General features: G+C 36.4%; 1 protein-coding gene across 6 annotated transcripts in view; it reads right to left on the minus strand.

Annotated features, from left to right (window-relative positions):
• Window positions 1-14,031, minus strand: part of MAGI3 (membrane associated guanylate kinase, WW and PDZ domain containing 3) — a 269,898-nt gene that overhangs the window by 85,925 nt on the left and 169,942 nt on the right. For 5 of the 6 annotated variants that reach the window (XM_060139306.1, XM_060139302.1, XM_060139304.1 and 2 more), the window contains exon 3: window positions 4,907-5,026. The exons of the other annotated variant lie outside the window; for it this stretch is intronic. In XM_060139306.1, coding sequence (XP_059995289.1) covers window positions 4,907-5,026 — 120 coding nt within the window. The remainder of the gene's footprint in view (window positions 1-4,906; window positions 5,027-14,031) is intronic. 6 annotated transcript variants of the gene reach the window in all.

Below are 14,031 nucleotides of genomic sequence, written 5' to 3' on the forward strand. Positions count from 1 at the left end.
CTAAAATTAAAATGAGATACCACTTCTACAACCGTCAAATTGGCAACATTATAAAGCTGGATGATGCCAAGTGTTGAGGAGTATGTGGAGTCATTACTACATCTGCTACAGAACCAAATCCCTATGGCACTGCTGATGGGAATAGAGACTGCAGAGCTACCCAGAGCTACTTCATCACATTAACTATAGGTATACCTTATAACCCAACAATTGGATACATATTCCACAGACATTCTCACACAGGTCTGTAAGAAGACGTGTGTGAGGATGTTGCAGATTTATCTGTGGTGATGAGGAGTTGCAGGCAATCTGGAAGTCCGTCACTAGGAGAATCGTTAGGTAGTGGATTCACAACATGGAGTACTGTGCAGCAGTTAAAAAAACAATGAATTATATGCAAATACAGTACAGCAACATGGATGAATCTAAAAAACACAGTAGTAATACGTGAAAACAGTTAATAACTAATGAGATACATTTAGAACATGGCCCAGATGTAAATAATAAATACATGTACACAAGACACAATATACATTTTGTAAGAACACATGCAAACAAAAACATATACATTAAACACATCAGAATGGTTGCCTGTAGGAGGGAGGTGAATGAGAGCAGGCTATTTGCATAAAAATTTGTCATTTCCTCTGAAAAGTCTCCACTGGCCATCTTATCTAAATAAGATATTCCTATTATTTCCTTTAAATCCCTTGTTTTTGTTTCCTTCATAACATCTCAATTGGGTTGCTTTGTTTGTTTTTTGACTGCCTTCCCACTAAGATATAGGATTTATGAAGGCAGTATCATTTCAATATTGCTCAGCACAGCATCTCTAGCCCCTCTGATAGTGCTTGGCACATAGTATGAAAGAAGGATCAAATAAATTAATAAATGAATGAATGAGTCATGGGAGCTAAGCCCAGAAAGGGTGGCTGGGTCAAACATAGCAGGCAAAAGGAAATCATTAAAGATTCTGAAGGAGAGAGAGATGACCAGAACTGCACTTGAGGAGGACTAGCACAGTAGCAACGAGCAGGGGGGACTGGTGAGAGGGAAGACACTGGAACAAATGAGATCAACTGCGACAGCCAGCATGAGATAGTCCAGTGAGCCTACAATGAGGTGATAAAAGTAAAAAGAAAGGCAGTAGAAAACTACAGGCCAATATCACTGATAAACATAGATGCAAAAATCCTCAACAAAATACTAGCAAACAGAATCCAACAGCACATTAAAAGGATCATACACCATGATCAAGTGGGGTTTATTCCAGAAATTCAAGGATTCTTCAATATATGCAAATAAATCAACGTGATACACCATGTTAACAAACTGAAGAAGAAAAACCATATGATCATCTCAATAGATGCAGAAAAAGCTTCTGACAAAATTCAACACTCATTAATGATAAAAACCTGCAGAAAGTAGGCATAGAGGGAACTTTCCTCAACATAATAAAGGCCATATATGACAAACCCACAGCCAACATCGTCCCCTATGGTGAAAAACTGAAAGCATTTCCACTAATTTCAGGAACAAGACAAGGCTGCCCACTCTCACAATTCTTATTCAACATAGTTTTGACAGTTTTAGCCACAGCAATCAGAGAATAAAAAGAAATAAAAGGAATCCAAATCGGAAAAGAAGAAGTAAAGCTGTAACTGTTTGCAGATGACATGATACTCTACATAGAGAATCCTAAAGATGCTACCAGGAAACTACTAGAGCTAATCAATGAATTTGGTAAAGTAGCAGGATACAAAATTAAGGCGCAGAAATCTCTTGCATTCCTATACACTAGTGATGAAAAATCTGAAAGTGAAATCAAGAAAACACTCCCATTTACCACTGCAACAAAAAGAATAAAATATCTAGGAATAAACGTACCTAATGAGACAAAAAACCTGTATGCAGAAAATTATAAGACATTGATGAAAGAAATTAAAGATGATACAAATAGATGGAGAGATATACCATGTTCTTGGATTGGAAGAATCAACATTGTGAAAATGACTCTACTACACAAAACAATCTACAGATTCAATGCAATCCCTATCAAACTACCACTGGCATTTTTCACAGAACTAGAACAAAAAATTTCACAATTTGTATGGAAACACAAAAGACCCCGAATTGCCAAAGCAATCGTGAGAACGAAAAATGGAGCTGGAGGAATCAGGCTCCCTGACTTCAGACTATACAACAAAGCTACAGTAAGCAAGACAGTATGGTACTGGCACAAAAAGAGAAATATGGATCAATGGAACAGGATAGAAAGCTCAGAGATAAACCCACGCACATATGGTCACCTTATCTTTGATAAAGAAGGCAAGAATATATAGTGTAGAAAAGACAACCTCTTCAATAAGTGGTGCTGGGAAAGCTGGACAGGTACATGTAAAAGAATGAAATTAGAACACTCCCTAACACCATACACAAAAATAAACTCAAAATGGATTAAAGACCTAAATGTAAGGCCAGAAACTATCAAACTCTTAGAGGAAAACACAGGCAGAACACTAGATAACATAAATCACAGCAAGATCCTTTCTGACCCACCTCCTAGAGAAATGGAAATAAAAACAAAAATAAACAAATGGGACCTAATGAAACGTCAAAGCTTTTGCACAGCAAAGGAAACCATAAACAAGACAAAAAGACAACCCTCAGAATGGGAGAAAATAATTGCAAATGAAGCAACTGACAAAGGACTAATCTCCAAGATTTACAAGCAGCTCATGCAGCTCAATAACAAAAAAACAAACAACCCAATCCAAAAATGGGCAGAAGACCTAAATAGACATTTCTCCAAAGAAGATATACAGACTGCCAACAAACACATGAAAGAATGTTCAACCTCATTAATCATTAGAGAAATGCAAATCAAAACTACAATGAGATATCATCTCATACCGGTCAGAATGGCCATCATCAAAAAATCTAGAAACAGGGCTTCCCTGGTGGCGCAGTGGTTGGGAGTCTGCCTGCCAGTGCAGGGGACACGGGTTCGTGCCCCAGTCCAGGAGGATCCCACGTGCCGCGGAGCGGCTGGGCCCACGAGCCATGGCCGCTGAGCCTGCGCGTCCGGAGCCTGTGCTCCGCAGCGGGAGAGGGCACAACGATGAAAGGCCCGCCTACCACCAAAAAAAAAAAAAATCTAGAAACAATAAATGCTGGAGAGGGTGTGGAGAAAAGGGAACACTCTTGCACTGTTGGTGGGAATGTAAATTGATACAGCCACTATGGAGAACAGTATGGACGTTCCTTAAAAAACTACAAATAGAATTACCATATGACCCAGCAATCCCACTACTGGGCATATACCCTGAGAAAACCATAATTCAAAAATAGTCATGTACCAAAATGTTCACTGAAGCTCTATTTACAATAGCCAGGACTTGGAAGCAACCTAAGTGTCCAGCATCGGATGAATGGATAAAGAAGATGTGGCACATATATATAATGGAATATTACTCAGCCATAAAAAGAAATGAAATTGAGATATTTGTACTGAGGTGGATGGACCTAGAGTCTGTCATACAGAGTGAAGTAAGTCAGAAAGAGAAAAACATATACTGTATGCTAACACATATATATGGAATCTAAGAAAAAAAAAAAGGTCATGAAGAACCTAGGGGTAAGATGGGAATAAAGACACAGACCTACTAGAGAATGGACTTGAGGATATGGGGAGGGGGAAGGGTAAGTTGTGATAAAGTGAGAGAGTGGCATGGACATATACACACTACCAAACATAAAATAGATAGCTAGTGGGAAGCAGCCACACAGCACAGGGAGATCAGCTCGGTGCTTTGTGACCGCCTGGAGGGGTGGGATAGGGAGGGTGGGAGGGAGGGAGACGCAAGAGGGAAGAGATATGGGAACATATGTATAACTGATTCACTTTGTTATAAAGCAGAAACTAACACACCATTGTAAAGCAATTATACTCCAATAGAGATGTTAAAAAAAAGTACACCTGAAACTAACACAACACTGTAAATCAAAAAAAAAAAAAAAGAAGGCAGTGTGAAAGCTGCTACAAAGGAAGAAATGACTAGATTTGGTAACACACTAGATGAAAACTGTGAGAAAAAGAAAGAAGCAAATGAAGACTCCTCTGTTTTGAGCTCTTGGTGCAGCTAAAGAGAGAAATTATTCTTTTGGATAGAGCACAAATGCATATTTGGATATGCTGAATTCATGGTTAGATACTTATTGAACACCATCTCTAGGCACTGAAGATAATATTAAGAAAGACATAATATCTGCTTTCACAGAGCTTGTGAAAAAGGCAATTATAATAGCTGATAAAGCAATGATGGAAAGGTACAGGGTGCTATGGGAGTACATAAGCTTGCCAGTGAAGAGTGTTAGATAAAGAAAAAAAAGATCTAACAAAGAATCATTTAAAAGTTGAAATTGATCTTAACTCAGTACCTCCTAGAATCAAGTGAGTAAAGAGTTATGAAAAGAAAACCAATTTTTCTGTCTTTGTTATTTTCCTCCTCAAATCTATATTCTCTTTTCTCTAAGAGAGGCAAGGTATAAATAGATTTTTTAAATTGTACGGTATTTTTATTTCCAACCACAAATAGAACTCACAAATACTTGTTGAGTTCATATGATGAATGTGAATTACCAGTGAAATATGCATACTGTGGCCAGTTTGAATGATTTTAGTATTTTGTTCACAATCAACTTTATAATGTAGAATGTGTTTGCTTATAGTTTAATCCCATTTTAATTAGTAAATTACAAATAGCCTAATCAAAAGAAAAATCTCCCAAAGACTGATAGAAAAAACTTAAAAAAAATGGTATTTTACTGACCAAATTCCCTCTGAAATAATTGCAATCAATCAGATAGTTTTCTGGGTTGCTGTTGTCAATATTTGAGGACATACCATCATACGTTCCACTTTCTAATAATGCTCCACTCTCTTCCAGTGCTTTGAACTGTTCAACAGAAATGAAATTATAGTCCACCCCTGGTACTTCCCCATCCCTGGGGGCCCTTGTAGTGCCTAAGGGAAAAAAAAAACAACAACAAGAAAAAAATAGGTTGTAAAGTGCTTTTAAACTTATAAAACATTGAGAATAATAGAAAATTCAGTTTATAGAGAACACATGGGAAACAGACTACTGAATATATTGTATCTTCTAGAGTGATGATCAGAGAATTTTAGGCAAATTAACATTCCTAGGTGAAAGTAGGACAATAAATAATGTAGGATGAGTAAATATACTTTAATAAAAGCTAAAGATGGCTATGAAATTCAAAATTACAAAGATTAAAATGTTAGTGTCCAAGAAAACTTAACTTTCCAAGACACAACAGTTAATTCTTCTTTTAAACCTCAATTATTATTACTTAATATTTGAAGGAGAGATAAGTCCACCAAGGATAGGCTTCATTTTCATGTAGCTACCTTACATATTTTTACTTCTTTAGCATAAATGTAAACTAACATTTTACTCACTAGAGTTGTAAAGGACAATAAAAAAAGAAAAACAACTTTTAAAAACTCTTACTGAGCTCCATTAAAAAAACTTGAACAAGTATTAATTATGAAATTATTTTAGACTAATGAATAAAGGGCTTAGGCTTAAGATAGGAATTCACATATTGCTTCTTAGCCATTATTCTCTTCAAGTAATTTCAAAACATTAAGCAGTAAATAGCTTAATGAAATTCACTACAGCAACAGAGCACTAAATTTCTATCTATTAAGGAATTAATGCCAAAGTAAAATGTTTTTCAGATCCAAGATATAAATTCAGGTTATGGCAGCATTGCTATATTTTACTGAATTTCACTGAACAAGAATCAATATTTTTTTGAACTGATATTGGAAATATTTCAAATACTAGAGAATACAAAAAAGAGATCCAGGTACTTAGCCTGGAAATAGGGTTGGGATATTGTCCTGCCAAGGATGCCTTCCCAAGCCTATTCCTCTATTTATGCTCCCTATTTGCTAATAGCACTCCAAGCCAGAAATCTGTCAGTCACCTTGGGTTATTCCCTCTGCTCTACATCCAGTCACCAAATTTGGTTGATTCCATCTCCTAAATACCTGTAGGATTTATATACTTGTCTTCATTCTCACACTCACTTAATTCATATCATTATCTATGGCCTGTATTGTTGGCCTCCCAGGGTCAACCCTTTCTTCTCCCTGGCTACACCCCTTACCCAAACTGCAGCCAGCGACTTTTCTAAAACAATCTTGAGCGAAAAACCTCCAAACCCATCAATGGTTCCCATGATCCTGGCATAAAATCCAGACGCTACCTCTTCAGCTTCTTTCTTGCCTCACGCCTTTCACATTCTAGGCTTTAGTCATAATAGATTTTTTTTTTTCCCCAATTCTTTTAATCTTCCTTGCGCTCGCTTAACTCCAAGGCCTTTGTCCAAGCCATTCTTCTCCTTGGAAGACTTCCTATTCCCTTTCTCTCTTACCTCAGCTAACTCCTACTCATCCTTCAGGTCCTGGCCTAGAAAGCTTCTTTAGAGAACCTTCCTTGATTCCCATCTAGGGTATGGCAATATGCAGGGACCACATCTACTTGGTTCAGAGCAATAGCCCCAAGTCTTGGCACCATGTAAGAACCACAGTAGGTACTCAATATAGAGAGTTGTCAAATAAATTAAGTGAAATTTTACAAACATAATTAGCACAGGGCCTGGCAATATGCTACCATTATTATAAATTAATTCATGGGAAACTATTAATTGCTTTTACTTTTTAGTGGCATTACATTCTATTACATTCTGTAACATGTGAAAAAAATCCACAATGATGATGATAAAATATTAATGGTGATGATCTCAGAAAATAATGATTAAGCCAACATTCTAAGCAACAAAGACTGTAATCAATGAATTTTTCCCTTATTTTTACCCAGTTTTTTATAAAAATGAGCATTTCTTTGTCTTACATCACACAGGATACGAAATTAATTAGGAAAACATAACTTCCCTTTTTCTTAACATTTTTTCATTATCAAATTTTTGTTTCTCATATACTGACTAAAATTACATCATTAGATTCCCCAAGTCAACAGCTTTTAGTTTCATATTAAAAGTTAACATTAGAAAATAAATTCAGCAATTAAATTTATGATTAGCAGCTGTGATAGATGGAAAAACATAGCCACATATTTTGCACCTCCTCCCATCAAGAGATGGGGCCTGTTGCCTCACCTCTTGTATCTGGACTGGACTATAGCTTGCTTTGAATAATTTAATGTGATGCTGTGCAAGTTCAGGAGTCTAGATTTCCATCTTTGTCTCCTTGGAATAGTCCCACCACCATGTACAGATGTCCAGGCGACAGTCCCAACCAACAAACAGCACCAAGGCCCCAGGCACGTCAGTGAGGCCAGTTTAGCCCTTCCAACCCCAGCTGAGCCTCCAGTGACTACAGCAACATGAGTGGGCCCAGCTGAGCTCAGCCAACCCATGAAATCATGAGAAATAATACATGATGGTTATTTTAAGCCATTAAGTTCTAGGGTACTCTGTTATGCAGCAAAGGCTAATTTAAATATTATCTAAATAAACTCTACTATAAAACATAATGACTACATAAAACCCAATTTAAGAGCAAACCATATTATAGATAATACTATTTAAAAAAGCACTGACCCGAGGGGCAGGAGCAACTCTGCATTTTAGTCTGGGATGATTATTAATGGTACAATTTCAAGCAAGCACTTAATCCCTCTGGGCTTTGTTCTCTTTCTGCAATGTGGCATTGAGCAAGATGGTGTTCATGATTCTTTCCATTAACAGACATAAAATGTTATGTGTGATTCCAACATACATATTTCCAGGACTCACAAAGTAGCTTTAATGTTCATTCTTTTTACAAATGTATTATAAATTTTCACTTCTTCCCCCTCAAAACATGTACTCTGATACACATAAAAAATTCTCTACCTTCCCCTACCCTACCACATTGCCATCAGCATTCCAGAAAATTTACCTTTCTATTCTCCTGATACTCTATATGTTTAATGTAAAGCTTTGTACATCCCCTCCAGTCAACACTATATTTCTCCTTTTTACATAAAAATTCCTCCAAGTTCTGCTTACTCAGTCTCCAATTCCTCTCCTCTCATTCTCTCGTGGGCCCATTCCAATCAGATCACTGCCCCAACCACTCCCACTGAGACAATTTGATATGTGCATCAGCAGTCTCCACTTTGCTTAACCCAATGGTCAAGTCTCAGTCCTCACGTTACTTGGCCAATCAACAACCTTTGATATAACTGATCCCTCCCTCCTTTTTGCCTTATTCTGAAATATACAGAAAAGTACATAAAACATATATATGTATAAAGTTTAACAAGTAATAATAAAGCAAACTCATCCAGGTGAAGAAACAGAACATTACCAGGGTGCCAAAGCCCCCTTGTGTGCCTCCAATCATAAATCTCTCCCTCCCTCCACCCCCAAAGTAACCACCATCTTGACATTTGTGATGATGATTTCCTTTCCTTTTAAAAATGTTTTTACCAACTAAGTAATGCATTTCTGAGCAACACAGCTTAGTGTTGCCTGTTTTGTAACTTCATATGAAGGGAATCATATCATATGCATCCTTTTGTGTCCACATCAATATTTGTCATCAGGTTTTTAAACTTTTGCCAACATGCTAAGTATGTAAAGGCGTCTCACTCTGTATTTAATGTGCAGCTGCCTTATGAGATTAAACATTCTTTTTCATATATTTACTAGCCACAGAGATTTCTTATGTTGTGAAGTGGCTGTTCAAGTCTTTTGCCATTTCTCTACTGGGTTGCCTGCCTTTTTAAAATTGTAGTTCTTTTTTTTTTTTTTTAAATTTTATTTATTTATCTATTTATTTTTATATTGAATTTTTGGCTGAGTTGGGTCTTCATTGCTGCGCGCTGGGTTTCTCTAGTTACGGTGAGCGGGGGCTACTCTTTGTTGCGGTGCGCAGGCTTCTCATTGCGGTGGCTTCTCTTGTTGCGGAGCATGGGCTCTAGGCACGTGGGCTTCAGTAGTTGTGGCACGTGGGCTCAGTAGTTGTGGCTTGCGGGCTCTAGAGCGCACGCTCAGTAGATGTGGCACACGGGCTTAGTTGCTCCGCGGCATGTGGGATCTTCCCAGGCCAGGGCTCGAACCCGTGTCCCCTGCATTGGCAGGCAGATTCTTAACCACTGCGCCACCAGGGAAGCCCTAAAATTGTAGTTCTTTACGTTCTGGATACTACATTACTTCATCAAATCTAAGTAATCAACAGCTTCTAAAATGCACCATTATTTTTATCCCTAAAAAATAAAAAAAACTGGCAATTAAAATTGAAAGATTTCATGTATTGTAAGATGTATTCCAATTGTAGAGAGGTTAAAATGTGAAATAATTGTGTCAGTATTGAAGCACTGCACCTTTTCCCAGGTATATGTGTTGCAGATGAGGTATTTCTGCTAAAATGTGAAATATGCTTTCTTCAGATAGTGCTTTCTGCAAAATCATGCACCAAAAATAAGAGAAGATTATGGAGAAAATAGGATAGGGTTGATCTCTGAAAACTTATTGCAACTTTGTAAACAGAGCACTTGGTAAAATCAGTAACAATCCCAATGAAAAATATTAGTACAGTTTAAAAGATATGTTATATTCCTAATAAAAAAATACTAGAGTAAATAAAATACTTTGTCTTTAAAAACAATAAGAAAAAAAATGAAAGGAAAAGGTAGCTTGACAGAAAGGGGTACATGGAGGGTTGAGGCTACTGAATAACGAAGATAAGGCAAAAGGTGCAATCAACAATTTTAAGATAAAGCACAAGTTCAAATTGAGAAAAGAGGCAAAATTGAGGTGCATAGGCATCATACATAGTAGATACAACGTTCAGCTATGTTTGTATATTCTGTGTTTACTTGATGATACAAAACATTAGCTGGGGCAAATGAAATAAGAACCAATATTACCTTGGTTCAGTCGACATCATTCTCCTACCTACTTGCCAATCACATATGAACTTACCCGCATTATTGAAACAAATGTTGCAGAACAGACAGTATCTTCTCCCACTCTGTGATTTTTCATTTTTTTTTTTTTATAAATGGTCTTTTGATGACAGAAGTTTTTCATTTTAATGTAGTCAAATTTATCAGTCCTTTCCTTTATAGCTAATGGCTTTTGTGTCTTGTTGAAGAAATCCTTTCCAAGGCCATGGAGATATTCCATATTCTTTTTGAAAAGCATTACAGCCTTGCCTTTCATATCTAGTACTTTAATGTACTAAAACATTTTTTTTTGGACTTGATGGGAGGTAGTAGTCCAATTTCCTTTTCTTTCCAAATGTTGTTCAACAAGATTTATTGAAAAGTCAATTATTTTCCTCCCTGATCAGCCATGGCACTTCTGTCATGGGAATCTTATATAGAAACACCCATATAAGACTGGGTGTCTATCACTGGGCTTTCTATTACATCCCGTTTACCTACTGACCATTCCTGCACCATTATCACAGTGTTGTAATTATTATACTGCCACGATAAATCTTGAAATATAGCAGAGCAATTCCACTTACCTTGTTTTTTCTATTCATAGCCCTTCTATATAACTTCTGGAATCAGGCCAAAAATGCTGGAATTTTTATGGAATCTATTAATCAATTTGAGGAGACCTGATATCTTCACCATATTGAGTCTTTAATCCATGCACAAGATGCCAATATATTTAGATCTTCAATGTATTTAGATCTCAATATATTTAGATCTTCCTTAATGTCCCTTAATTTGACCTTATAGAGATCTTTACACTTTATACTTATTTAATTTCTAGGTATTTCAAATATTTTTATGCTATACAGGGTATCTTTTTGTAAATTTTCATTTTCTAATTGTTGATAATATAAAAGAATATAATTGGGGGAGTTTATTTGGCCACTTTATCATGATATAATTTATCTATAATAAAAGTCACTAATTCTAACAGTACAATTCTATGAATTTTGGGAACAATTGCCCCCCAAAAGTCTCCTTGTGCCCTTTTGCAGTCTCCCACCCTGTAGCAGCCACTGATCTGTCGTCATGATAGTTTTGCCTTTAATAGAATCTCATATAAATGAAATCATACATTAATTTGATTTCAGTAGTGGTTTGTGTCTGGCTTCTTTCATTCTGTATGACACTTTTGAGATTCATCCAGTTTGTTGTTAAATATCCTTTTATCACTGAGGTGTATTCCACTGTATAGATATACCAAAATTTGATTATGCATTCACCATTCGTGGACGTTTGGGTTGTTTCCAGATTTAAGACAGTACTATAAATAAAGCTGTACATTTACAAGTCTTTGGGTAGATTTATATTTAAATTTATGTTAGGTTAATACCTAGAAGTAGAATTGCTGGGTCATATGATAAGTGTATGTTTAACTTTATAAGAAAAAGTCCCAAAGTAGATGCACTACTTTGCATTCCCACCAACAATATATGAGAGCTATAGTTCATTTACATTATAGCTTCCATGTAGGAATTCCTTTCTGGAGCTTCTCGGCAAATCTGCTTTTTCTAAATCCCAAGAAAAATCAGTTGATGGGGAAAATGAGGGAACAAAAGGTATTATAGTTCTGCTGTGAGAATTAAAGCGTAATAATTTGAGATAGAGATGTTACTGGTTTCGACTGAAAGTAAGAGCAAGAAACACTGAAAAGTAGAATCAAATGTTAAAGCTGATATTTTCAGGGACTAGGGCAGAAGCCTGGAGAAGAGCAGCAGTCACAATCTACTCAGTCAGTCTTACTTGCAGCTGTTCCCATGCAGCAAGTGTGTGGTCAGGGCTCTGCCGCTAATGGTGGGTTGTTCTTGCAAATATAATGTTAATAAGTTTATATATATTTATATAAATCCTGTGAGTGATGTTCCAAAAATATTACAAGTTTTGAAGGCTAGATAAGACCTTAAATTGGCAGTTTCGTTACATGATTCTGTGTAACGTTTTTGACATTGGTTGGGAGATCTGAATGTTACCTGAACACTATCCAACAAAGTTCTCCTGAATTTTTCACCATTTGATATTAGCTGTGAGTTTCAGTGCTTTGTAAATACTTGAAGAGAAGAAATGCAAGAAGTGAATGTTGTTGCAGAACACTTCAACCTGAAATCAGAAACTGGTCTAAAATCTGAAGTAAAAACAACATAGATTTCAATGGCAAAAACAAAATCAGGGCAAGAAAACAAAATATTTTCATCATTAAAAAAAGAAACAATCCTAGAGAAATAGAAATAAAAACAAAAATAAACAAATGGACCTAATGAAACTTCAAAGCTTTTGCACAGCAAAGGAAACCATAAACAAGACAAAAAGACAACCCTCAGAATGGGAGAAAATATTTGCAAATGAAGCAACTGCCAAAGGATTAATCTCTAAGATTTACAAGCAGCTCATGCAGCTCAATAACAAAAAAACAAACAACCCAATCCAAAAATGGGCGAAGACCTCTATAGACATTTCTCCAAAGAAGATATACAGATTGCCAACAAACACAGGAAAGAATGCTCAACATCATTAATCATTAGAGAAACGCAAATCAAAACTACAATGAGGTGTCACCTCACACGGGTCAGAATGACCAGCATCAAAAAGTCTACAAACAATAAATTCTGGAGAGGGTGTGGAGAAAAGAGAACCCTCTCACACTGTTGGTGGGAATGTAAATTGATATGGCCACTATGGAGAACAGTATGGAGGTTCCTTAAAAAACTAAAAATAGAACTAACATACGACCCAGCAATCCCACTACTGGGCATATACCCTGAGAAAACCATAATTCAAAAAGAGTCATGTACCAAAATGTTCATTGCAGCTCTATTTACAATAGCCAGGACATGGAAGCAACCTAAGTGTCCATCAACAGATGAATGGATAAAGATGTGGCACATATATAAAATGGAATATTACTCAGCCATAAAAGGAAACAAAACTGAGTTATTTGTAGTGAGGTGGATGGACCTAGAGACTGTCATACAGAGTGAAGTCAGAAAGAGAAAAACAAATACTGTATGCTAACACATATATATGGAATCTAAAAAAAAAAAAAATGGTTCTGAGGAACCTAGGCGCAGGACAGGAATAAAGCCGAAGATGTAGAGAATGGACATGAGGGCACGGGGAGGAAGAAGGGTAAGCTGGGACAAAGTGAGAGAGTGGCATGGACATACATACACTACCATATGTAAAATAGATAGCTAGTGGGAAGCAGCCGCATAGCACAGGGAGATCAGCTCGGTGCTTTGTGTCCACCTAGAGGGGTGGGATAGGGAGGGTGGGAAGGAGAAGCAAGAGGGAGGAGATATGGGGATATATGTATATGTATAGCTGATTCACTTTGTTATACAGCAGAAACTAACACTACTGTAAAGCAATTATACTCCAATAAAGATGATAAAAAAAAAGAATAGTAGGTCATGAACCAAAAAAAAAAAAAGGAAACAAGCTTATATGAATGACCAATGGCTAACACCCAATCTGAAGATGCTTTTGGACATACTCAACAATTCTATGAATGTCAATGCAAAATGAAATACATTTTTTTCTACGTCTGAATATTTGTTACCAAACAAAAATCAAGACCATCAGATAATGCAATTGATACTTTGTGTGCTTTAAATTTTCATTTCTTTCAGGAGTGAAAAATTCAAATATTAAGTATGTGTGGTATTACTTTTCAAATTTTTAGATGAGTTTTATTTAGCATTTATTTTGTGTTAATGTTCCCTTCTTTTAAGGTTTTCTGTTAGCAAATGGCTGTATCAGGTTGAGATCATTTAAAAGTGTTATTAAAATCTTGTTATATTCGTTTCTAATAATAATAAACCATTTGATTTTATACTGTCATTTTCTCTGTTTAAGTGCTTGGTGCACTCAGGAGAATCCACCCCATACCTCAGTGTTTATAGCCATTATTACTGCTATGATGGTCAAGTGTAGCAGTCACTTGGGTCCCAAGGTACTTGGCTCAGCTGGTACTTCATCACAATCAGCC

The sequence above is a fragment of the Lagenorhynchus albirostris genome, chromosome 2 (genome assembly GCF_949774975.1).
Source record: "Lagenorhynchus albirostris chromosome 2, mLagAlb1.1, whole genome shotgun sequence".
NCBI classification, from domain to species: domain Eukaryota; kingdom Metazoa; phylum Chordata; class Mammalia; order Artiodactyla; family Delphinidae; genus Lagenorhynchus; species Lagenorhynchus albirostris.